We start from the raw sequence: 27,817 nt of genomic DNA, 5'->3' as shown, positions 1-27,817 counted from the left end.
ATTAAAGCATGTAAATCTATTCCTGGAGTAACCCAGAATAGAATTATGAACCTGAAAAATTTGCATAATATGTCTCCTTTACTCTGTTACTCGAACTGGACTTCCTGAACTGCCTCACCATTGTACCACAGACAACAGACCACCGACGCATCCCCCTGCACTGCAAGCTCCACACTTTTTCAAGAGAATTAAGATGCGATCTTTGAAGTAAGTTGTTTTCATATTTCAATTTAGGCCTATTCGATTTTACCAATACATCTGGAACTAACCCAGATTTTACTGACTCGCCTAATTTTTACTCTATTGTTTTGTTTGGGGATTCATATAGAAGTGTTTCCTTTCATTTTCACATGTTTAGAAGCCCCATCAAGGAGCACCTTGTTTACACTCCCCCAAAAAACCAGACCTGTCTGCTCGGTCCAAGGATGATGATCACACACATTAGCCTTTGTTCGAAATCCAACACATCCTGTTCTGATATTTCCCTCCCCTCCCTCTCCAGACCCACCAAATGGATTACTGAGCTCCCCAGGGGTCAATGATGTCATGGAAAAATGAAATACCTACTGCTGTAGGATCAGTAAGCACGGCTCCACTCTCTGCAGTCTCTCTGACCGTTGTCCTTTGCTCCTGCAATAACTTAATAATGATGTCGTCATGTCAGGGAGCTAATTGCAGCAGGCTTTATGATGTGCGTATCACAGTGGATGTCTAGTAGTGGATGGTGTTGAAAGAGCTGAATGCAGTTCATTATCTAATCATATCCATAAAACACGACATGGGATCCAGCCAGATTAATGGGAGGAGAGGTGTTCTCCTCCCATCTATCTTTAACTCTCGTTTATATTACCTAAAGAATAATCACATCACACCTGATTCGTATTTTTTGCAAAGAACAATAACAATATTTTATTAATTTGAAATAATATCAGATGCAGCACACAAAGATTCATTTTTCAAATCCAAGGTGGCAATAATCAAATAATTACATTCAGCTAAAAGAGGAAGAAGAAAAGGATTAAAAAGGAAACAGAAGAAGAAAAAAGAAAAGACAGGATTGAGATCTCAGAGGGAGGAGAGGGTTGAGTGTGTGTTCGACTGATGCCAATGGTGATATGCAACCCACTTACGATGTGGACGGGATGGTACATTCATTTTGGATCATCTATTTTCCGTTTACCCTGTTAGCTCGTGGTGTCTTTGTTCTCTGCTGGGAGAGTTGTATGGCTTTGCTCTCTGAACTATGTTAAGCCTCTGCTCGTTTTATGCGCGTGTCACTGTATGCACCCGACCCCCTTGAGAATTGTGGGACGTTTTAATTAAGACTGTAAAGGCTAATGTGGGTTAAAAACAGTCCATCGCTCTCTGCGAAAATTACACTCTCTGTAGTCAGTTCCTTCAGCAGTGTTCACACTCTCAGTTGTGTTTGCAGGTTTTGTCCTAATATTCACCACTGGGGGTCGGTGCTGGTGAAAACGGTCCCCAGGCCCTTCAGCTTTGTTTTAAAATAGTAAGTAGGCTACAGGGTGACAGGGGCACCAGCACCAACTGAATTTTCATACGCCCTCCTGGCTTGATACTGCCCAACAGATGTTTTGATGTCTTTTTATAGAGCTGGGTTCTCCCGCCACTATCTCACACACACATACACACACACACACACACACACACACACAATCTGGAGTGCTTCTCTCTGATAGGTTTCCAATGTCAGCACTTGCCTGAAGCAACAAACTAAAAACACACTGCCCAGAGACACACACTCACACCAAAAGAAACATGTTTCACTCTAAAGACATCTGAACAGCAGGGTGTTCGTCTGTTATCAGGCTACGAACTATTCCTCACTTCTGTACAGAGAGGTGAGCGAGAAACACTCCTCTGCATCATCTGTTGCTTTCTGCAAACTGCAAGTTTTCTGGGACAGCTAACCTAAAAAGATGTTACTTTAAAAGAAAAGCTTGTGGCGGTGGGGATCAGGGAGGAATAGGGAAAGGGAGGGTGCACATGGAGTGAAGGGGAAAAAGACGCAAGGGCGGAAAAAAAAGAAAGACAGGAGGAGATACACATCTCCTGTTCGTCAGGCGGTTTCATAATCGCGGGCTAATTGCCTGTCGGCAAAGGTAGCACTCGGATGTCCTCTCGGTTATGTAATGAGCCCCCCTGTGGGGATGGATGGAGGGAGAGAGGGAAATAAAGAGAGGAGGCAAAGAGGAAAGGACAGAGACAAAGAGGGGTGGGAGGAGAGGGGGCAGGAAATGACAGGACAGAGACAGAAGGATGGAGAGGGGAGACATTCATCAGGCTGTCTGTGTGTGTGTCAGCAGGAATTCTTCCCTCTCTATTCTTATGAGGACAAAATGTTCTCACAAGGACAGAAAGAATAGAAAATGCCACTTCTACAAAGGGATTAGGGTATGGAGTTAGATTAGGGTAAAAATTAAGACTTGATTAATTAATGTAGTCACGGTCCTCAGAAGTATAAAAATAAAAAACACAGAACAAGACCGCTGGGTGAATGAAAAAACGCATCACACCAAGGTGCCCGTCTTCTGTCACACACACATTCACACCATCGCGCACACACACTGCCCGGGGAGAGGACAGGGACACTCAGAGAGACAGACAGCAAATGTACTGTGGTGGACAGACTAATAAATAGGGGAAGTGGTGATGTGGGGGGGGGGAGCACAACCTCGCCTCGCTAGCATCGCGGCTTTTAATGTCAACCAAAAGGACAATCGGCCTGATGTTGCCTCCAGCTATAGCGCGAGAATACACTCAGTAGATGCAACAAGGATATTTGGTGCTGCTGTCCAACTGATCTGACTATATCTGCACTCGCTCATTCAGGAAAGGAAGAAGAAGGGGGAGGAAGCCAAGCTTAGCTATGGCCTGAGTGACAGCACGGAGGATGTGATGATGGTACGACTTGGGAGGTCAAAGGTGATGAATGAAAGGCACAGCTCAATGGTTCCTCCTGAGTTGTCGCTGTCTTTTCCAACTCTCCTGACTGGGACGCCTTATTCTCATGTAGTTTAGAAGTCGGATGATTTATCAACACCATCCCTTGTGTATTTTTCAAAATAATTTCTAGATGTTGTCCCCAGCACCAAGGTCAACTTCCAACGAGAGCTCAGCTACACCAGACACTGCTTTAAAGGGAATCGCTGCATCGGAGGGATTTTGGAATGGATATACAATGCAAGCTTAACGCTTGCTGACATCTTACATTACAGCCACAGACACACACACACACACACACACATAATTACACAAAATGCGGACTCACACATTGAGGCTTATCTAAACAGTCAAACAGTAAAGAAGGATGTGGGGACTGAATCTGTGCTTTAATTATTTGTAGAAAATAACTACGCACACCAAATAACTCTCTCACAAACATGCCAAAATCGCCCACACAAGCACACATAGAACACACACACACACACACACACACACACACACACACACAGAGGATGAGAGACGAGTAGTGTTATGCAGGCGGGTGGGATGCATTGATGCTGTGGTCCAATGGTATTTCCTGAGTTGTATGAATGACAGTCCCTCTGGGAGAACCTCAACAGGGCTCCTCACATCATGGAGATGGGAGTTTCCGCATGTGTCACATAAACATGCCACTTTGCAAACCTCATAGAAAAGAAGGGAAAGTAGAGAATAAAAGGCAAAGCTTTTCAGGAGTCAGTATGACAGGAAAGAAAGAAGAGCATTCTGGGAAACAGACAAGAACAATAGCTCTTCATGAGGATCATGACATATGGCAATAACAAACCGTATCACAGTATCCTCTTTTGAAACTAAAATAAAACGTTTTTTGTTCACATTGTATTGTTGTTTTTTCCCATTAAACTATATCACACAGTGATAACGAAAAAAAAGGAGAAATCTACAGCCACGTTAGCTTCGTGCAAAAAACCACATACACTGGCACGCCGCATAGGCAAAGAGATCAAAGCATGACAACGCATACAAAAATATAGAAAATCTCCGATGCAACTCGTCGCTTCACAGAGAAAACTTCTGTCTTCTCCACCTGCGCCCCTTCCTGCTGAACGCCTGTCGCCGAAGGGTTACTTCAGGAACATTCTGTCAGTGTTTGTTGTCATCGCTGCTGCTGTGTATTTTTTAAGACAACCAAAGTTTGCGTGTCTTCCATGCAGGAATCCACGGAACCCCCAAAAATATCCAGTAGCTATAGTAGATCATTATGGCATTATGTCCATCATAATGATGTCTGGAATAATGTGAACAACAACATGTCTGAGTGATAGAAAACTAGTACAATAAAAGCATATCATTTCTGTCATATAATTTGTGACAAATCTTTTTTTAAACTTTGTTATTTTTAAAATACATACTATGTCCTGTCACTTTAAAGACATTCCAGCATTTGCTCATAATTGGTAGTGACAGGATTAAATAGTTTGGCATACTCAGCAAGCCATGCCCAAAAGGATGCTATTTTGTCTCTTGCAAAGGAGGGGCAGGGGGGAGGAGGAGGCAGGGTGGGGGGGGATAAGGGCAGGTCCCAGGATGCGGTGTCAACCCTCCCTCCCATGGGCGACACTGGGGCAGGTGGGTCGGGGTGGTTATACAGAACAGCTGAGATTACAAACCGTGCTCAAGACCGGGTCAGCCCATCAATTTCAGCACTTGCAAAACACATGCAAAGATAAGTCAGAGTCTTGAACTCAGTCATTCTGTCTCCCTGTTGGTGGCGTCCAGTTTTTGGAGTCTCCTTGCAGGTGGGGACGGAGCCGAAAACTGTGAGCGTCATACCCACGAGTAAGTCACTGCAGCGTCCAGCTGTCCTGTTTTCACACTGATATAAAAGATTGTTTGGACGCCTTCAAAGAAAATAGAGTCGATACATCGAATGGGGACAAAAGCAGTTACGGGGTGGGGAGTAGGAGTTGAAATGCTGCAAGTAAGGCAAAGACGGATGTTTAAGTCAAAAGAAATTAACATGCGTGCAGGTTCAAACTTCAGACGCCATGGAGGAGTGGGGAATTTGTTGCAAAAAAGAGATCCCTCCAAAGAGCGTGGAGGAATCAAACACTGATGTGAGAGGAGAGGACTCATTGGTTGTTTGGATCGCCTGCCCTCTCCTCCTCCTCTTCATCCTCCTCATCGAGGGACACGACCCCAGAGGAGGCTACGTCGGAGACCCTCCTGCGTGGGTCGTAGTCGGGTGGGTACTCCACTCCGTTGCCCTCCGCCTCCACCTGGCACACTGTGCTCTCATAGTCCTTGCAGGGGGTGTCGTCATCCTCGCCTGGTGACAAGTACGTCTCAGAGTAAGACATGGAGTAGCAAGGAGAGTCCTGACCCCCGCAGGGCCTGATGCCCCGTCCTCCGCCACCAAGGCTGTGGAAGCCGCAGTCCCCCCCACCAGGCCCGCTCTGCCCCGCCCTCTGCAGTCGGGCCAGCAGCTCCTCCCCTCCCTGCAGCGCTGATAGGATCTTGGCGGCGAGCTCTGCAGCGTTGCTGTGGGCATGGCTGCCGCGGTGGCCGCCCAGGTCACGTAACAGCGGGTGATGCTCGTCAAGGCTGCAGAGGCTGGAGCACAGGGTGTCCGGAGAACCTGCCGTGGGGGAGGGCTCTCCACTGCCACCTCCCTCTCCGCCTCCTCCACCACCCTCGCAACAGGGCCTTTGCAGGCCCAAGTGCTGGCAAAGCTGGCTGTGGATAAGGTCCTTCAAGTAGGGAGGATACGATGGCACATCTAGAGGGAATGATACAGACTGTAAGAAGCCTTGAAGGAAAAACAACAATGATAAGAGAGGGAAAATTAGTTCAAACTAATGTTTTCTCTAGGGTAACTGAGTGGTTGAAGCATCAAATATGAGCAGGAAATACAGCAGAAAATGATGAAAAGTGAAAAGAAATGTAGCAATGCACCAGAAAGAATCCTGCAAGATGGCAAAAACAGATGTAATCAATGTAGGTTTTGAAAAGCAAAATTGATTTGGAGGTCATTTATCAATATGCAACAAGTTTGTTGCCTCAAATATGTATGGGTTCAGTTGAAAAACCCTGAACGTAAAGTTACTTTTCCAGAATAACCTTGGGTCCAGGCATTCATGTAGATGCCCTCTTGACATGCACCACCTACCCAAATACCATCGCAAACCAAGTATGCATGTAACTGTTGTTCCTAATGGCAGCATGCCCCTCCAGCAGGACAATGCTCTCTGTCACACCGCAAAACTGCTCAGGAATGGCCTGAAGATTCTTACAAAAAGCTCATGGCATCGACCTGGCCTCTAGCATCCATGGGATGTGCCGGAAACATGGCCGCCATGGCCCCAGACATCAGACACCACAGGACATGTGGCTAGATCTATGTCTAATTCACCCTGGGGCCTCCATGTATTGGAATCGTTCCGGCACATCCTCGATTGGATTGGAAACTGGGGAATTTGTGCTTTCTGTTATGTTCCTCTGGCCATTTCAGGGTGCACTGTCCTGCTGGAGGGTCACTGCCAACAGTGATTGCAGTTGCAGTGAGAAGACATGCAACGATGTCTGGGTGAGTAATTCAGGTCAAGAAGCCTTCCCATGAATACCAGGACCCAAGGTTTGCCCAGCTGCACATTGCATTTTGATGAAATGATCAATGTTGGTAGTGGTTAGTGGTAGTGTTGGTGGTTTTAATGTTGTGGCTGATTGGTGTACATAGTTGTCTCATAGTTTTCCACCGCTGGTATATTTGTATATGCAGTTGCCATAAGAGGGTGTACTTGGTCTGCAACAATTTTTCGTTGGGTAGAACATGTAAAGTAGCATTTATATGAAGGACCCGGCGTTTCCTAGCAAATTCGATTGTAGCGAGATGATTAGTATTAGAAACTAACCACAGTAGGATTTGGAAAAAGGCGAAAAAATTATTAAGATATATGTAATGAATTAGACATTAATGACAACTGAATTTATCATCCTCATTTTTCAAGTTTGTATTCGTGAGGCTCCATTTACTAGATGGCCTTTACCAGAACGCAAGAAGGCCCTAGATGAATATAAGAAGATAGAGAAGCAACACTGAGCTGAACGTTATTAGCTGCTGTACAGGTTATTGGTGGTTCAGTGTAATCAAGATGAAAGCTCTGGTATACACACACCCACCTCGACATACACAGAGCCCTGGTCAAACACGCTCTGTGTATTTATAACCCGCTCACAAACCCCCCTCGCCTAGACACTGTCTCGGCAGGAAAGGAAATGATATTAAACTTGCAGGAGGGGATATCAAATTGCGCCGAGAAACAAAAAAAAAATGTTGGGAGGGGATGAAAACTAGGGCACTGGGACAATGAAAGATACAGAGAGTGAGCGAGAGGGAGGGAGAGAGAGAGAGAGAGAGAGAGAGAGAGAGAGAGATGGATGAGGCAGAGGGTATTAGGAAGGAAGGGGACAATATGAAGGAAATAAATGTGATTTAACTTCACTCTGTGTGTGTGTGTGTGTGTGTGTGTGTGTGTGTGTGTGTGTGTGTGTGTGTGTTCGTACCTGTGCTCTGTGTAGTGGGCTCATTGGCAGGCAGAAAATCTTCATCATATGAGTCATCGTTTGACTCGTCGCCATCCACAGAGGACCAGGCCCTCAGCTTAGCCTCGGCTATGGCGAACTGCTCTGCCACACCTGCACACAAACACACACATATACATACACACATAAGCCTCACATGTACACATGCAAATACATGGCTGGCAGGGTAACACGGAGGCAGCAGGCTATTGTGTCTCCATGTAAGATTAGTAGGTCTGTGCTCGGGGGGGAAACAAGTGCATGCTGTGGTATCATAGTTAACTGTAAAGAGACAGTGTTCCCATTACAGTCACTGTTCTGTGGCTGGAGCACTTAAGATGGCTGTCAGAGGTTTTAGTGTTGTAATGTGGGTTGCATTCCTGTCAGTGAAAAGGAAGCAGTAAGTTGGAAGAAGCACAAAGAAGATCCCATAAAAGCCCTGACAGCATCTGTATGGAAATGGAAATGCAATGCAATGGAAAAGTAAACAGCAGTGACGTTTTCATTTAAAATAATAATAATATCACATCACAGCGAATTTGTGTATCACACAAGCCAGTAGTCAAGTCATGGCCAGCATAAACACACAGAGCTGGTCACTACTGAAAGCGGCAGACTACATTGAGATAGTGGCCATTTTCCTCTGAAGTCACACTTAGGGTCTACGAACTGTACAGTACCATCAAAATGATTTTGAAGCCGCTATTATTGATCGTAACAAGATGATCGATTTTATTCACTTCCCACTTCAGTGTTTTGTTGTGGCTTATTGGTGTGTATACAATATGACAGTGTTCCCAAACTAGGATTTCTTGCAAAATACAGTATGTGGAAAATGCAAAAAATCAACATATGTAATGAATTATTAATTGCTTCCATGCTTAGGGTGGGAAGCTCAAATGTGCTGGGACTGTGTTCCAGGTTATGAATCATTATTATTTCATCACTTCCTGACCAACTGAAAAGATAAAGGATAGTGAACAAAGGGAGGGACCTCGACCAAATTTCAACTTAACAAATGTTCCTCTAGATGTTCACAATCCAACGTCTTGCCAGTTGCTAGCTGACAGGAAACAAAACAATTGTCAGATACCCTAATGTGGAATTGTTGAACATTCGACCTTCTGATCCTGAGCGTGGCGGCCATGTGAACATGGTCGATGATCAGGGTGGAATCATTTGTATTGTAATGACTTATATTGTAGATTCAGCATAATGTTCATTTGCATAGCAATAATTTATCCACATTAAACCCACCACTCAGCTACTATCAGATGTCTTTTTAACACAAATTGAACTTACCAATGAATATTTTTGTCTTTACATGTTGACATTTTTAGTATATAGTATATAAAAACTTCACTAACAAATATAACAAAAACTCCTGGTGACATGCTTTACAAAGATATATAGGGCTGCACCTAATGATTACCTTTTAATCAATCAATCTATTGATTATTTTTTCCATTAATCGATTAATCTGTAATTTCTTCTATTAATCTAAATATTATTCTTTTACCATTCGATTAATATAACAGGAGTGACTCCCACACCGCTGCACCACTGGATCCAATGTGAATCCAGGGAGTACTGCTTACATCCTCCACATAAACGCAAGTTACGTAAATCGTCATCATTTACGTATTTAATTAAGTCGGACCAGGCCTAACCCCATTTATCACAGAGCTGTACAGGACAACTGTAATTAAAAACCTTGTGAATGCTGAAATGATCTTTTTGCATAGCTATACGTAAAGCAACATTATGTAGAAACTGGCATTTTGTGCAACACCACTGTCCTAAATACAAATCCCAGCTGTGTAACAATTTGTTAGACATGCTAACAAAACTCATTACGTCAGAACAATGTTATGTCTTAAAAACTTGTATCTTGAAGTAAACATGTGTGTAACACTGTGATCCTACCCTCTGTTTAGTGCAGAAACAAGTGCTTGGAGTGGCTGAGACAGAGACAACATTCACCATATTACAAGACAGGCTGTTATTATAAGGTAAAAAAGTTTCATAATGTGGCTTTAAAGTCACAATCTTAGAAAACGTGACCTGATTTTATTGGTGCAGTGGTTTCTGCAGTGGTTATTTGCACATAAATAATAACCTCCACTACCAAGATGATTAATCAACATATTCTGTAAGTAACCAAACATACACTTTGATTCATGTGTGTGTGTGTGTGTGTGTGTGTGTGTGTGTGTGTGTGCGTTAGGTGACTCAGCATGTGCCAGGACCAGTCAGCCACAAGGTCCAAGTGACCAATCGCCTCCAATCATCATCAGGGGCTGGCTAATCAGAGAATAAGACTCCCTCTCTCTCTTTTTCCCTTCTTCTGTCCGCTCGGGCCTCGTCCTCTTGCTCACGTTCCATCCATTTTGTATTCCTCTCTGTTCAGCCACTGTCTCCTTTATGTCACGCCTTTCTTCCAATCGTCTCTCTCAATGAAATGCTCTATCGACTCACCTGACTCTCCTCCCTCCTGACATTCTTTTTTCTATCGCCGTGCAATCGTTCAGCCTTGTCCCTCACTTCTCATTTTGATTCCTATCTCTCCTCGGTCTCCTTCTCTTCATGTCTCTCTCTGTGACTCTCTCTGGTCAATGCTCAGTATTCATGCGTTGTCTCCCACAGAGAGAGATCGATTCTCTCATTCATCCTCCACTGTAGCTGGGCCCTGAACTCTCCTTACAAACACCGACACATCCTCTGGCAAATGCAGCTGCTCTTTTGTTCTCCTTTGAAAGACTTTTTTAATTCCTCTAACGTTGGACGAAAGAGAGCTCTTACCGGCATACATACTTTTTCTTGTCAGTGACCCACATACTATGCAAAGATGTACGTCTACAGATATACACACAAGACTACATCTGCATTCTTCTGTCAATAAAAATTCAGATTATGTCCTGCGTGAACATTACAGAAATGTGTTCACTGTGACTTAATTTCTCCCTCACACACACTCTTGCTGCAATTATACTGCAACTTCCTTTTTATCTGTCTGTACTCAGTGATACAGTTTGGATATACTAGAGCCAGTGGTTTGCAGTTTCTATACTTGTAAACTCTTCCATTTCCCTCATAAATATTCAGCTGGTTAGAAGGCAAAAAGTAACTCCTGCAGATGAATATGACATATGTACAACCGGGGCCCCAACAAATTTGGGATGCTGCTTAAAACCTGAATAAATAGTGTCATTATTTGCAAATCGTTTTGAAACAAACTCAATTGAAAACACTACAAAGACAATATAATTAATGTCTTACCTGATCAACTTCATTGATTTTTGTAATTAACTGCTTATTCTTAATTTGATTCCAGCAACATGTTTTAAACAAGTTGGGACAGGTGAAGCAAAAGACTGAGAAAGTCGTGGAATGCTCCAAAGAGTTTTTTGGAAACATACCACAAGTAAACAATTTATTGGTAACAAGTGATTATATCATGATTGGGTTTAAAAGAAGCATCCTAAAAAGGCTAAGTCATTCACAAGCAGGGATTGGGTGAAGTTCACCACATTGTGAAACGATGATTTCATAAAGTGTATTAGGACACGGGCTCAGGACGACTTAAATAAAACACCATCTTCATTTTTTTTAAAGTAATGCTGACTTTAAACCTCCATTAACTGTTCTTCCAGTTTAGAGTAATTGGTAGATTGCTATGCTTTCAAAGAATTCCTCGGATTTATCAAAGCTTTTTCACTGAAGTAAAAGGCGATAAGGTTGATGATCACTGAGAGAGTGAACCAACAGTAAAGCTGCTGGCTGTAAAATCAAAGCAGCACAGTAAAAAGATATTAAACACTCCACAGAGCTGAGAGAAACTGCAGAGACCAGTGATACTTCTCTGTGGATACAACACTGCAAGCTACTCTTTTCACATCACATATAGTCATGGGATTCATTGTTAAAGAAAATGTTAATTACGAAGAAACTGACAAAATCTGACATGGAGTCTATTGTGCAGCCGTTTGTCAAGACCAAAGATATTTTTTCCAACATCTCGTGCCAATTTTCCCTATTTAGATTTTCCGCCAGGCTTGTTTGTTGCATGGATCGTGTAAACCTGGTGAGCAGGACTGGTCAGGCAATATCTCCCTCCCCCCGTTCCACTACAGTACACCAGGAACTGGACTACTGCCACTTTAATACACACACACACACACACACACACACACACACACACACACACACACACACACACACACACACACATTCTCTCACTTGCATTCTGTCTCCTGCTTCCACACACATACACACAGTGACATAAGCCTCTCTGTGTTGGCAGCCAGTTTCACGCTCTACGGAGAGACACTGCAGGATTAACTTGAAGGAGTGTGTGTGTTAGCAGAAGTCAGTCTATCAATGGGACAACCCCACCTGCATTCTAGTTTTCAGTATGCGTCCTACACACACACACACACACGCACACAACTGTCTTCTACTATAACTTGCTTACATACACACTAAAACACACCAAACGCTCACTTCACACGTTGGGACATGCTCATTTTGTGTACTAACACGCGTGCTGACATTCCCGCATTGTGTCCAGTCACCCTTTTTCGACACTCTCACCGGGCTACAAGGAGAGAGTTGACAAAAATAAACGGAGTCAGCACAACTGGCAGCTCCCTGATGGAACGGACACAAACTGATGATGTAATCCTTGGAGACAAGGGGAAGTATAACGTATAGCAACAACTCCCCAGCCCGGCCCACTGGTCGTCAACTCACAATTAAATAATCAATCAATAATTAATAAACATACAAATGTAAGAATTAGAGAATGTTTCTGTGGCCAGTTCCAAACCCGCTCTAAAAAGATCACCTTTACAGCTGTTATAATGGTTTGAAGGAATCTATGAAATGACTGATGTGACTTTTTAATAATCAGCATCATCATCATGTCATGGATCAGAAGGATGGGGGGGGCATGAGATGAGAAGTTATGTAAATAGTAAGATATAAAAGAGAAAAAAAAGAAAGAGGGAACAGAGGAGGCACAGAGAAAAATCGCTCAGTCACGGTGGCACTAGCCAGGAGCAAAACCTTACTGTGCAAATTAACCTTGAGAGTCTGCATTGCGGGGAGCAAGCGGGAGAATGGAGGGGGAGCAGGCAGGAGGGATGGGGTGAAAAAAATAGAGACGAAGAGGAGACAAAGACAGAGGGCAGAGAGGAACATTAAAAGAGGGGACAGTGTGAATAGGAGGAAGGGGGTAATGAATGGAGGGGGAAAAGACGGGGTGAGCGAGTGAAAAGATAGAGGAGACAGGAGAGCTGCGGGTGAGCAGCGCTCTGTCAGGAACGAACCATCTGTACATGTGGAGGAGACGAGTTAAGGGTAACGGCTGTGGGCGCATACAGGAGCTGCAGAGTCAAACATAACATCTACACCTGGTGTCAACAGGCAGGCTGTATCTAGATAGTGACATCACAATCCATTGCATTCACAGCTGGAACTAATAAGTGCTCTCTTTATCTTGATTCCAAGATGATGTCTGATCTCAACAGTCAAAAACTCAGGCGCACAGGTCTAGTGAAGTGATAACTCTGTATGGGCATAGGGGGCTCGACAAGGGGGCTTGACATGTAGTCAGGAAATCTTACTACTTGATGGGCAGTTTTTTTCTCGCAAAGGAACAGCTCTGTGACTGTGAGGAAGCTTTGTCAAAAACTTGATGATGTCGTTATCTTAGCGTGAGGCTTGAAGACAACAGATATATAACGGTCAGCACTTACAAACTGTTGATGTAGTGTTAATAATGCCATAGAGTTGCATGATGAGTAGTGTACAATCCAGTGTGCCTGCTAGGAAGTAAAGGTCGAGATATCTCTGTCCCTACAGTAATGCTTCAATTTTCGTAAATTTTCAATTTACTTTATTATTATTTTTATTTTTTATTTTTTTTACAGATTTGAGCATTTTCTGTCTTAAAGAGATCATTTGACAGTGAAGACTTAGAAGGTGACAGAGAATGGTAAGCATGCAGTTGAGGTCCCTGGCCAGATCTCAAACTGGGGAGGTTGTGGTAATGTGTTATGGCCATATAAGGCCTTAAAAGTGCTATAAGGCATATTTCAATGCACAGAGAGCAGGATCCCCTGTTTGCTGTTACGGCTGGCAATTACCAATGCACCTTTATGTGGTGACGTTCAGTGGACGATGTCAATTGCTAGCTGCCAAATGGACAGAAAGTTAGCTAAAATGACGATACTTCTAGGAGCTTAGAGCTGAATTTACATCAGATCCAGTGATTGCAGGTTTTCCCATTCATTTTAGTGAGGGTAGTCCACTTTGACTGCAGGGGGTTCGGCAAAAAGAACACAGCCAGCTGTGGCAATGTAATGATACAGTGGCCAATCACATAAGCTGGTGATCAGACTACAACTGAAGCCACAATGGAGTGTAAAGTAATGTGTCGTGTGTATTCACATAGTTTGGCATTGTACACCAGTTTAAAACACATCCCTGGATGCTGACGATCACTGTAGCATGCTTAACCTACTGTGGCAGAGGCAGGACAGGATGAGTCAGTAGCAGGGCATGTTATTTATGCATGTTACTACAGAGAGAACACAACAGACATTTCTCTGTGTAGAAATATCACTTCGGTTCAGTCTTGTCCCCCAATTTAAAACACACAGTAATGATCTGGACCTGCTTGTTAACTGTTTCTTTGGAAGCATAAAAACATAGCAGCTATGACTTTCCGCAAACTGATCAGCAGGGGTTCACAACACGTCACGGACACTGCACCGTTTTGCCGCACCATCGGATTTGGTCTGGACAAACGCAAAAGCAGTAGGCCAACAGGATCCCTCAACAATTCTTTATTCCAATTAACAATATCTATATTATAATAATATCACAATATTAATATGATGATGGGCCATGGTAAATGAGGTCACACTGTATAGACTGCATTCACACCTTTCTCAATCATAGCGTGACTCTGACAACCTTCAGATATTGTCCGATAGCAGTGCATTAATTTATACATTGCACTACCACGCATGTATGCTTAACATGCTTTACATTTAATAACTGAAAACATTAAACAAATAAGATACAGCAAAAATTGATAAATATTCCTTATAATTAAATAACATTAAGCCGTAAATACAATTCCCACACATACAGTTTGGAAGTCTTTCTTCCGAGATGTCCAGTGAATAAGATTTGCTCGCTAACAGTCTGTTTAAAATGGGAAAGAAAGTATCGGTATAATTCTGCCTGCAACCAATCAGCATAATTATCTTTTTGATATTGGTTTTCCATATCCATATCCAATTTTCCAAAGCTGTAAATGGTCTGATCAAATGCAAAGCTTTTCTATCATGTTGAGTTCATGTGAATGAATTAAATAATTAGATGTGTAGTTAACCATAGGAGACAGAATAACGCATTTTAAATGCAATACTTAAAGATAAAAAATATAAACACTTGAAAACTACATTGTGGTAATGTGAAAGTTCTCCTTTACTGTATATGTTATAATTTAATAAACACGTAAGGTTTAAGTATAAGTCTGTATTAATTTAATGTAATCAGGCATTAATAAACTTCTTTCATTTATACACGTTGCGCAAATTATGCACTCACCACGATAGGCAAAACGTTGACACTTTAGATTGAATTTATTAATCCAATTAGATGACACATTTACATCTGATTAAAATACATGTGAATTTTACAGCTAATTTCCAGTCACTGTTTAGGCTTCTTCTTTTGTATTGACTGTGTTATCTTTCATCATTACATTGTACATCTTCGTAAATTCTATTGCCCCCGGGATGTGAGTCATCTCTTCAGTGAATTCGTTGTCAGTTGACCTCTGGCCTTCAAGTGCTCCCTCTCAGCTTGAACTTTGAGTCTAGCAAAACAGGGCGATTGTTTTCCTGTAATATTTATGTCATAAACAAGTCACGCAGACAAACATCTCAAGGCTTACCAGCAGCGAAGCGTGCCTCCTGTTCTCCCTCAGTGAGGTCGGAGTAGGAGTTGAAGTCTGATTCCAGAGCTGCTGGAGTGTCGATAGGCTTGCACCAGCCTTTCCACTCAATCAGATGGGCCACTCTGCCCTGAGCCATTGCTGTAGGCTTCGTCACATGGTCCTTTACTACCTGGGAAATACCTACACAGACACACACAGGGGTTATGCTACAGTTTTATTTTCATGCATGCTTATGCGCAGAACATTATGTGCAAATACGCATGTTGAACATCAGCTGTATTCATTAACTGTTATGTGTTTAACGTCATACTCACCATGCAGAGAGGATCGCGCTAACGCAGCAATCTCTTGAATGGTCAGAGCTCTTCTTGATTTTGGTAACATTTCAATGGTGTCATCAACATTCACCTGGAAGGACAAGAAAAAAAAAAGGTGTTACTCAAGGGAAAAACCTGTACAGCAGCTCAGCTCAGTCTTTCAATACACCCTGCCATGACTCAGAGGAAAACCAAGTGTTGTCCTTTCATGGAGGAGAGCCTCCTGCGTTCACACTACTTCAACAACTTCAGTGTACTTCAAGGCCTTAGAAAGTGAAGGATTCTCTCTTTACACAGCAAACATTGATTTTAATGAATCACAGGCTGTATGGCAACAACCACACATGGGCACTAGGCCAGCATGATACAAGGGAGATATGTCGGTATTGCAATGGAGCTTTGTCTTGTGATGACTAAAATGAATATTTAGGAGTGCATCTTAGCAATACAGCTCCTATGTCTTTAAGTTGTAGGTGCTGTAATAGACCCAAAATATTGTTGCACTGTAACATTGTCTTAAAATATTGTGGAGAATTTTTAAAGGGATAGTTTGGTTCTTTTGACGTAGGGATGTATGAGGTACTTATCCCTGTCAGCTGTCCACCTGTGTGGAGAAGCAGCGTGTAGCGCCAGCAGGAGGAAGGGCATTGTACTTCCGTAAACGGTGGGACTTATTGAGGTGACTAAAATATGTCTTGCTACTGGTGCAGTTCACAGCCGTTCAATGCCCTGCTTCCTGCAGGTACTGCGCGTTGTTTCTCCACACAGGATTAAATGACCTAAGTTAGGCATGCTGTCTAGCAAATTAAAGCAATTGTTCAATATTTTAAAAAATACACTTATTCTCACTTTTATCATTATGAAAACCATACCGCTATCATATCACTGATTAACATGTTTTATCTTGTTCTGCAAAAAATGTGAGTGCCAAAAGTGATGTGGGATTACATCTATGGAGGACTAATCCTGACATAAGTATAAATAAATAAATAAATAAATAAATAAATAAATGCATAAATAAATAAATAAATAAATACATACATAAATAAATAAATGCTGAATAAATGAATACATGTTTAAATAAATAAATGCTTAAATAAATAAATGCATAAATAAATCAATAAATAAATAAATGCTGAAATAAATGTATAAATAAATAAATAAAAGTATAAATATTTGAATAAATGCTTTTTATTTATTTCTGTATTTCTGTTCACCTACATCTATTTATTTCTGTATTTCTGTTCACCTACATTTATTTATTTCTGTATTTCTGTTCACCTACATTTATTTATTTCTGTATTTCTGTGTCCATATGTAAATGAGGAGGTAGGAGGTCCTAACCTCAGTCAAGAGCATGATTGGTCAAATCGGAGAGCCAGACAAAAGCAAACGATTCCTAAACCCAAGCCTCGCTCTCTGTAACGTTGTAAACCAGCTCCAGTTAGCACACCTGGGACCCTCGCAGTTAAAATGAATGCCAGTCAAATTCATTACTAAACCAGAGCTACATGAACAAATGTCAACAACTGCAGCTAACAGTTAGCTGAGCGGGCTTGCTGGTAGCCAGCAACATTCCTGTACAGTGTACAGGAATCAGCGCTGCTAGTAAGACAGAAGTAGTGGACCCTCATCGAGCACACTCCTGTAACCAATCATGCTCTTGACTGAGGTTAGGACCTCCTACCTCCTCATTTACATATGGACACAGAAATACAGAAATAAATAAATGTAGGTGAAGAGAAATGTAGAAATAAATAAAAAGCATTTATTCTTTTATCTATACTTTTATTTATTTATTTATTTATTTATACATTTATTTCAGCATTTATTATTTGTTTTCATTTATTTGTGCATTTATTTATTTATTTATGCATTTATTTATTTATACATTTATCTATTTATTTAATTCAGCATTTATTAATGTATTCATTTATTTATTTATTTATTTATGCATTTATTTATTTATTTATACTTATGTCAGGTTTAGTCCTCCATATAAAGCGTGTGCCAGATTATTGCTTTGCTGGGTGGAGTGACTTCCTGGAGACTTTGTGTCAGCGGGACGTTTTCAGGCATCCAGCCGAGATTACAACCAGTTGAATGTTCCTAAAAAGCTGAACTATTCCTTTAACACTTAAGACCTAATATCTGTACAACTAACTGTTGCTGTGTTCACATCTGGTTTGCATATTACTTCTCGTACAAGAGTAGAAACACAAGTAGATGCGACACCAAGACAGTGATACTGCTTGATAGTTGTAGCCACATGAATGTAAGTGGTTTGTTAGGTCCATAATGAGCAAACTAGGACTACTAGTTGATTCTCATGCTATAACTCAGAGTACATTTGCTGAATCTAAGGCTTCAGATGAACAGTCATAGAAAGAAGTATATCTCTGGTTCTACACTGACCATATCTATTTGTATATAACATACAGTCAGTGCCTCCATGGACCTCTACAGAGGTGCCACATTTTAGGAGATTTATAATGCAACTGCAAATATACAAGTAACTGTATGGGAAAACATCGGAAAAGGAAACTAGAAAGGCCGTTTCCAGACAGTTACCTAGGTAATTTCCAGCAGTGAGTTAACAAAACCAGACAGTAGACAAAAGACGAACCCCCTCCCCCTGTCTGTCCTCCATCAAATCTGTCTGCTCTGTAAAGTCAAACCACAGAGGGAGTATCGGGTGTTGACAATTTCTTTTGTCTGCTAACTCTTTTTATAGCCCCACCTGTACTCACGTGGGAAGCGGGGCACGTCAACAGCAAAGGCCACATGCCAAGCTGACGCTATCGTGTTGTTCCTCAGTATGGGTCAACACGCCTGGCTGACTGAGCACTTTGAAAACGATTTTAGGCGGACTCAGTATATCTCAACAAGTGCGGCTTGATTCCGGCCCTGTGGCGACCGACCGCAGCTCACTGGGGCTCAAGTTTCATTGAGGGAAATGACGCTGAGCCATTTGACTTAGACAGCTGCACCGCTCGTAAACATAATAAACATTTAGGTTTTTGAGTTATTATGAAGTTTAATCTTCCTCTTTCCCTACCATTCATTAATGAGTCAACACAGACCACTTCTGATTTGCAACAAATTAAAAAACACCGGGCCGCATGGTGAAGCATCCAAGAAGCATCGCCCTGACCTTGTCCTGTCAATTCCACTTAAAAGCAACCAAATTCCAGCCGAATAACAAACGACAAAATTCTCCATCACAAAGGCCCTGTGAGAGCTGAGGGGGATCCTGAGCTTGTGATGGTATCAGCGGCTGCCGCGAGGCGTGATAATCCTCTTGTGCCACAGAGCAGCTCACAGATCAGAGAGAGGATAATCTGGAGATAATGTGACACATAGCCCCGAGGAGGGTTAGAAAGATACATTGTGTTTGGTGCTGTAAATTAAAAATCAGATGGATGTAAGGACAGTCAGTGTTATCCACACACAGCTGGATATGTTTGATTTGTTGCCCAGAGTAACCATTTCAGTGTGGTGTGGAGGATTTTATACATGTTCAGGGATATCCAACTCAGAAACTCCTCTCTCACCTGCCTAATGACCCTAAAGTTGATATTATAACAGTTTTTCCTCGTGGCACATTCCCAGGACGATGTGAACGCTGTTTCAGGGACAGGGACACTGTTTAGAAAGACAACCAGTCATTTTGGAGGCACTTAACGGTCCAATTCAAGCATTACATATCAGTGTCAGCTTCGTAGAAAAAATTGGGTCCGTCCCTACGCTACGCTTGAACCTCACCTTGCCACATAGCTCCAGTTAACAGCAGCGCCTGGCTCTGCTCCCCTCCCCCCTCCGCTCCCCCACTGCCCTACTGAACAACAGAGCGAACACAGAGGAAGACATGAGCAGCACTCAGAGCAGACCGAGCGCTTCAATTAGGCTGCTGCGCCACAGCCTTCCCATCACACGCTCCAACGACGTGCAGCGCATACATATGCACATTTACACACACACAAAATAATCTAAAATACGGACCAAAGACCTGGCTGAGTTTTAACCCTTAGATTCAAAGCTTAGCCTCGCACAGGAACACACTATATCACACACAAGACTTGTGTATGGTTGCTCTCAGAGGAGCAGCAGTACAAACACACACATGATGTCAAGATAGGGTCTGAATCTTCATGGTCTGGTGAACATGGCCAGTCAAGGAGACGGCCGTGACGCTGCTCGGATGCAACTTTTGCTTTTAAATCGTTGGTTAATTGTCGTCTCCGTGAGTCAGCGCAGGCGGAACGTTGCGGCTTCGAGGCATCCCAGAGAAAAGCACAGCAGATTCCTCGACACAGCCCGAATGTTAAGGATCCGAGAGCAGGCAGAGTGCAGGCTGACACCAAACTGACCTCACCGTCTCTCTACCTGCGTCACCTGGAAGCCCCGCACGCAGGCACACACAACAGCACACACCAATGATTTTAGGTTCATGATTTGTTGAAATACATTTTCAGGATGTCTATGTTAAAGCCCCCTCCAGTCAAAAATGTGCTTTCACATCCATTGCTCAAAGTGTACATTTTCTCAGCGCTCATTCAATGTCATACTTCAAAAGGCAGGACTGTGCGCATGATTTGTAACATCACAACATTTTTTTAGATGGATTCTAGGTTTCAAATTCCTGAGAATGGTCTGTACATTGAAACAGGAGACATCTTGTGTCCAGCAATTACACTTATGAAATGACGGTGGCTTAGCTGTGGTAGCTGTCTCTCTGCAAACCTGCGTCAGAAAGACATCAGAAAATGTTTGTGTATGCCGTAATACATGTGTAGACAGATTCTTTAATAACTCAGCATGGCTCTTCAGGCTTAGTTATATCAGTAACATTTATGGATTGATTAAAAAACAAATATTAGTGTTTCAACAAAACCTTTTTGCTTCCAAGACATTCATATGTATTACTCTATTTTTGGGGCGAATAACATTAAAAATTAGATATGAATTTATACCAGCAGAAACCTAATTTGTGCCATTGTACCGGCTTTTTTTATTTATTTATTTATTCATCAAATGTCAACTGCAAAAACACACAACGGTTCAGCCTGTTGCTTTGGTTTATTGTTGCTCAGTAGCCCAATCCCCCCAATCACTCACAGGCACACACGTGTACAAGGATACGCGTCATCAAACAAAATTACACGTTGCCGTTAATGGTTTCCGTGGAACACACTGATATTTGCTTCCCTAGTGGAAAATAACCTGAGCATCCTTCGTCTCTGCTTCGCCACGTCTCTGCCTGACTGTGCGTCGTCTCTCTCTCTCTCTCTCTCTCTCTCTCTCTCTCGCTCTACCTCTCAACTTTTTTTTTCCACGATGGGAACATTTCTATGGCAACTGGTCACCACGGAACAATTCCTCCTTGTGTACCTGCGTGCCTGATTTACTGATGTCACGCACTCTGAACGCAAATCGGCCGCCACAACAGCCACACGAAAGACTCCTGCACGTTCAAATGCTCCTTTCATTTACTGTAGACGCTGCAGATATGAGGCCTCTGCATCATCGTAGCCGGATCAGATCCCTTTGGTAGAAGATAATGTAGTGGAAACATGCCATATATCCATTTAAACAGATGAACTTACTTGAGTTTTTGTGACTTCACACAAAATCTGACCAACTATAGCTAACGTCTGTCTTCCATGAAGTGTAAAGCATTAGACAGTCCCTCATCTGTGGAAGGGGAGTGATTAGATCATCGCCCTAGCCAACCTGTCTCGCACAGTACCCAGTATTCAATAACAGACCGGCCCATGAAGAGAGAGAGGCTGCAATTCATAATGGATCACTTAGGCGCTGCTAATCGTCGCCTGGCTGGCTCACTCCGACACATCCCATTCACACCCAGATGGTGCGCACCGATGGATAAAAGAGGCAAGGTGGATTCATCATCCTCATTAATCATCCTCATCATCCTCATCATCATCATATCTGAACCAATTCTAAGCATCCGACTGACTTCAGTTCCACACCCTCAGTTTAAAAAAAGCCCAGGCTGTGGTTTGCCTCACGGTCCAGGTTATTAAATGGAGCAGTGAATAGATTTTACCGCAGCAGGGCCCGTTTTCTTACGGAGCCACCACCCTTACAAAGTGTCCCCCTAACCCCTTCTTTTCTAACTTAATATCTTATCTTGTTCACCGCTACATCAAAGGGCCCGACCTGCGTTTGTCACATGGAACCCCACAGTTAAGTGGTCAGAAACTCTGGTGCAGCCAGTGGACAGAGAACAGGCTTTTCTCTGGTCTTTTTGAAGCTCGAGCAAACATTTGAGGGAGCTCTTAGAAATGCAGCATCTCCGCCATGCACACATCTTTTGAGTAGTCATCTGTTAAGCGGACATTTTGAGATATATACTAGCCTATATATTTTATATTTTGTCCCAAGGAGAGAAGCGTTACGCTCTGTGTCACTGACGCTCCTTCTGAAAATCTCAAATGAATTGCTAATCAGGCCAAATGACTTGCAAATAATTAGAAGGCAACTGGTTAGCTTTAATGAAAACTAAAAACGGAGAGAGAGCTCAAGAGTCTAACCACATATTAAAGATATGGATGACGTGATTAATGGGGTAATTATTAAACCAGGAAGGGTTTAGATAATAATTATCTGCTTCATGTGGCCAATTACTGAGAGACTGCCATCTTTGATTAGGTGTATCTGGTCGTATCCTCACTAGGTCATGATGCACCAGGCTGGGGTAGCTTGGCTTAAATCAGGTGAAGTTTACAGAACATCCAATAGCCTGTTGTGTCTTAAATACAAGTGTCTATGGAGTGCTGGGTTCTTGGAAGTGAAGTAAGCCCATAAAATCTTTTACCACACATTCAATTCAATGCAAAACCGTCCCCTCTACATGAGTGGGCCTGTTCTCTGCATGCTTCCGCTGAAGGTAATGCGTCATCACCTTCAACTGAATGGTCACTGTCCACTGTAAATCATATATGAGCTAGTCTCTCGGGGAGGGGGTGTTTGTGGTAGCTAGGGAAACAAACTGGATAAATCATTGAGAAAAAAAAAAAAAGAAAAAAAAAGAGATTGTTAAGGGCACCTCGCTGAAGTCCAGTGCGCCCAAAGGTGCAGTCAGAATCAGTCTGCGCGCCAAGCAGGTCCGCGTGCTCCCCAAAAGCGCGAGGTCAGACAGGGAGCTCGCCGCGCTCCAGTCCACGCGCAACGAACCGTCGCCCACCACTGTCAGGAGGAAGAGAGCCACGTGAAGATTACAGCAGCTCAACAAGTCGTAAAACTCATAGAAGCCCCGCAACTCCAAATGAAGTTAGCCCAATTAATATCACGACAACAACGCTTCGAGAAAACGTCACTGGTCGTAATATTACTTTGAATTAATGGGGCGAGGATGACCGACTATGAGTTTTAAGGATTGAGATAATCCTTAAGGTGTTGTGTTATGGTCAGAGCTGCAGTCACCATGCCGACCCATGCCTCCGCGGGCATCCATTGAGGGGCGATGACCGCACAAGGGGGTGTGATGTTTCCGTATCTCACTGCAGTTTTGCCAAAAAAGGAAAGCCAAATATCCAAACACCTGTTTTAATAGACAATGTCCCAAAGTGGGAACGCAGCCTACCAGCCAATTCTTGTCCTGTCAGAAGGCGCATAGGCTGCGAATACATATAAAGAGGGTTTTGAAGGCAACCGTGAAGCACAGAGACTCGTGTTAAATACGAATAGGCAACTCTAAAGATATTTCAGTGCTGTTTGAAGATTTGATGTTAAATTGCTCCTGTGTTGTAGGACTTTACAGGCGTCTTTAGGCTTGTAGCACACACTTTCACAGAGTGTTTTTGTTCACACGGTGGTTGTGGAGCACCCGTCTTTCTATTATGTATGGTACGAGTCTGAACGTTGAGCTCAGCGTTTACAGAAGCCTGTATTGCAGCGTACTCCGCAGAGACTACTTGTAGTGAGATAACAGTGTTTATGTGTGTGTGTGTGTGTGTGTGTGTGTGTGTGTGTATGTGTGTGTGTGTGTGTGTGTGTGTGTGTGTGTTGGGGGGTGGGGGGGGGTTCTTCCATGCACTTTAAAGCCATGCCATGTCATGCAGGTCAGGCCCTGGCGGCAGCCCAAGCCTGTTTGATATTTTATGCAGTCGGCTGTGCGTGGTCGGAGGGGAGAGAAGCAGTGGGACAAGTGAAGAGCACAGAATAAGGGACATGCCTGTGCTGGCGTTAAGACATTTTCACCTCCCTGTTGTTTTAATAAACATTCTCTGACGTGAGCAGGCCACGTCATCAACACGACCAAGCAGAGAGGCACGCCGCGGGACGTGCCTCTCTGGAGCGCAAAATGGAGCGCAAAATGTCACCAAGCAGCCTCCTGCTTCACACACCGGCCTACACGTGTAGGACTGCTCGGTTGACTACGTGAGTTTAACCTTTCCAACAGCCGCCCTCGTCATGACCTGACAGGCTCGTGTGCTTATGGACCTGCTCCTGTTGGATTTCAGCACCTGGACAGCTCCCCTGCGCCACACGCTGAGGCTCTCTCCCTCTCTCTCCACACACACACACGCACACACACGTGCAATCCCGCGCGCGCTCGCCCCTCTTCAAATCAGTTTTGCAAAACGAGATTAAGAGGTGGGCCTCTAAATGTCAGTGCCTGGCTCCTCTTTCCGGCGCTCCGCTGCGGGGAGGCGTTTCCAGTTACTGTCTGTGAAAAGAGCGACTCGCTCGATTAGTCGCCGGCACCCATCTCAAATATTGAGTCCAATATCAAGACCGATCACTCACTATCCCCACCCCCCACCCCCCGGGTCAAAGACCTGTGCCGTTTAGCGCGCCCGGCTCAAGTTGCGCCAGCAGCAGAATTCAATACATGCCGTTTAATTGGGTGTGATGAGATCAGACGCATTGTGTCGCTGAATCTAGGCCACCTCGCTCAATGAAAGTATTGTTGAGAGGAGTGCATCATCGGACTCATGGACCAGAGTGTGACAGTCACCCGAGCCGCTAACCTGGAGGGGGATTCACGATGACAAGTCAGCGGCTAATTGTCAGAAAAAATGCTGTGAGCATTTTTTTTCTGACAATAAGTCTCGAGCCTTTGTTGAGAGGTTTCTGTTGAGCGGCTTTATTACCCTTTGGAGCAGGACGCATTAGCCATACAGATTTTAAACGACAACAGTGACCAGTGGATGCAGTTTAAGTGACATGGCTGCAGGCCGTAGAAATAAAAATAAAAAAATGGAACAAACACATCTGAGGGAATAAATGGATTTCAGAGTTCAGAAACACGAGGGACAAGTAACCACTGCGGCCGCGATCAGACTCAGAGTTTTTATTTCTTTTTCTTTTTTTTTGTCCTCTTTGCTCGGAAGGACCGAAACTTGTGTCGGCTCTCATTGTGAGGGGCCCCGCGGCCCTCACATCCTCCATCTGTGGGCAAATCGGTTCATTTGTTTCGACGTCTTTTTATCTTAATTAATCTCTCTCCCTCCCTCCCTCCCTCCTTCCCTGGTCTGTGATCTTTTCTGGAACTGCGAGCTGCGTCTCCAGAAAAAAAAAGTGCGTCCTCTCCCCTCAAACCAAATGACAATTTCGGTCTTCTTCGTTTTATTTTGTTTTGTTTTGTTTTTTTTTGCATGTCTTTTTCTGTCTTTCTTTTTACTCAGATCTCTCTCACTCACACAAACACTCCGTCTCTCTCTGTAGTTCCCGTTGTCGTGGAAACTGCAGATAGGGAGACCTCGGCCTTACATCTCTCTCTCTCTCTCTCTCTCTCTCTCTCTCTTTCCCTCTTTCTCTCTCTCACTCACTCTCTCTGGTATCTGTCGGGCTCTCTCGGAGACTTAGGAGCGAATCAACACAATTGGGTCAAGACCAGCAGCAGCAGCAGTGTGATGTCACACACACACACACACACACACAGACACACACATACAAGGCTGAACGCGAGAGTCAAACAGGTGGCTGCCGTTGACCTACTGTATGTCACGCTCTTGATAAATGTGCGGAGACGGTCGCTTTGCGTTGGATTTATGAGTCTAGGTGCACGTCCTCACGCACTCCGCGACAAGGAGACGGGCACAAGGCGCCATAATCATCAAGTGACTGAAGCGACAGATTACATAAGCAATTAGAGTCGGAGATGGGGTGGGGGAGGTGGGGGGGATCTATGCGCGCGGATATGACGGATAGGTCGCAGTTTTGAAAGGCTGTAACAGTGACATCAGCGAGCGCACCGTGTCTGTTTGTGTGTTTGAGAGATGGAGATGGATGGATGTGGGGCAGGTTTGTGATTTATGTGGTGGTGGTGGGGGGGCTACAGAGGAGACCCGGTCAAATAAATAACACGATGGGGGAGATCTGGGGGAGACACGCGTCAGAGGTCGGGGTAGCACGTAGAGGACGGGGCCCTCGGCGACGTTCAGCCGCCAGCGGAGCGGCGGGGAGACACGTACGGCGAAGGTGTAAACAAGCGTGAGGGCACATAGATGCTGGCAACGGGGAGCCTGTTTCTTGGCAACGAGCATGATGATGTGCTGCTGCATGTGTGCGCCCGTCAGCACCGATGGAGTCCGTGGCGACCGCGAACTGATCCTCGCATTTTACTTTGACACCGGGAAGAAGTGACCCCCCCAAATTCTTCGAAATAACGAGTGATGCACCTGAAGACTTCCGTCGGTCGCATGCGCAAGGATACGTGCAAAAGAATAGAAAAAAAGGTGTCCTACCTTGCAACTAAACTGGGTCAGCGCGGTCAGAACCATCGCGTCTGGTTCGGGTCTCCTCGTCGCAGATATACGAGCTGTTTAATAACAGCGCATCCCTCAATGGTGTCAAGAGCACCTCTGTCCTCTCTGCCTCTGACTGGCGCGCCTCGCCAAAAAAGCTTCTTGCAACTCTCGTAGCATCGCGATGTTTAAAGGCTGCAAGATACCAGCCTCTCAAGCTCTTCCCCAACCAACCCCAACTGAAAAATGCACCCCTGCACGCACGCACGCACACACACACGCACACACACCGTATAACCTCTAACAGACTGACATTAGACAAAACCCCCGTTATCTAAACACACTTTGTAAGGCTCCTTATTCATATGCATATGACTCAGCAGCGCTATCATATGTCTCGCATCTCCGGCACAGCATGCTGTGCACTACAAGCACCCAGATTCACTCCCAGCCTCTGCACCCGCGAAAGGCTGCAGCAAAAAAAAAAAAAAACTAATGCGAAAAATATTCAGGCTCCCCTCCGGCGTGCAGTGACGAGAGCAGATTAAAACAACTCTTACCAACTGGCGCTTTGGAGCTGATACAGCCCATACCCGCAGCTGCATGTAGAGCCTCTTAGGAGAGCAAGCTAACTATTCTTTTTTCTTTTTTTTTCTGTTTCCCTAATTTCCTTGTGTAAGAGACGCAGAGCGTACCTCACTGATCGAAAGCCTCTGTCACTCTCCTCCTCTACGGAGGCTCCGCTGGGTTCCGGTACGCGCCGCTGTGCTCACACCGCCGGAGTGACGCCGAGGGCGGGGGGAAGTCCAGCCATCACTTCTGCTCCGTGTTTTTTCTTCTGTTTTGTTTTGTAATTTGCTTCAAATCCATGCACATGCAAAATGTTTTTTTCAGCTTTGTTGTTTATATTAATTAGCAGCTTCAGTTAAGAGTCTCTCGGGTGAGCCTCGGCTCTACGTCACCGGTTGAAGGGTCGGGTCCTGCGGTTCAGCACCACAGAGGAGGGACAGCGCTCTGTGAGGCGGCGGCAGCATGGGGTTTCTCTCCCGGTTTGGCGGCTGCAGACGCTGGGGATCTCCCCCTCTCGGTCACTGCGGGTCAGGTCCACGCCACACACCAGCACTGGAACCCCGGTGCCTGTGCGCTCTGTGTGCTCTCTGTGCGCTCTCGCCTTCGCCCGGTCAGGTGGTCGCTCACTGGAGGGGTGACACTGATCCAAAAATCCCACGCTTAACCGCTTATATACAGCCCACACGAGT

At 44.1% G+C, this 27,817-nt stretch overlaps 1 protein-coding gene across 4 annotated transcripts; it reads right to left on the bottom strand.

The window, feature by feature from the left end:
- Nucleotides 1-876: 876 nt before the first annotated feature.
- fam131ab (family with sequence similarity 131 member Ab) lies at nucleotides 877-27,817 on the bottom strand. Of its 4 annotated transcripts, XM_030393213.1 has the most exons (6): nucleotides 27,254-27,817; nucleotides 22,913-23,052; nucleotides 15,838-15,931; nucleotides 15,521-15,703; nucleotides 7,531-7,662; nucleotides 877-5,746 (listed from the first exon to the last, which is right to left on the bottom strand). In XM_030393213.1, the coding sequence occupies exons 3-6, from the start codon at nucleotides 15,905-15,907 to the stop codon at nucleotides 5,100-5,102; spliced, it is 1,032 nt and encodes a 343-aa protein (XP_030249073.1). In that variant the 5' UTR covers nucleotides 15,908-15,931; nucleotides 22,913-23,052; nucleotides 27,254-27,817; the 3' UTR covers nucleotides 877-5,099. The 4 variants fall into 4 exon arrangements, with proteins under 4 accessions (XP_030249073.1, XP_030249066.1, XP_030249047.1 ...); XM_030393206.1 differs by lacking the exon at nucleotides 22,913-23,052 and having other exon boundaries at nucleotides 27,254-27,815; XM_030393187.1 differs by lacking the exon at nucleotides 22,913-23,052 and having other exon boundaries at nucleotides 27,119-27,254.

The sequence above is a fragment of the Sparus aurata genome, chromosome 2 (genome assembly GCF_900880675.1).
Source record: "Sparus aurata chromosome 2, fSpaAur1.1, whole genome shotgun sequence".
In the NCBI taxonomy this organism is placed as follows: domain Eukaryota; kingdom Metazoa; phylum Chordata; class Actinopteri; order Spariformes; family Sparidae; genus Sparus; species Sparus aurata.
Note: the sequence above shows the minus strand (reverse complement) of the source record. Positions and strands in the feature narration are given on the sequence as shown.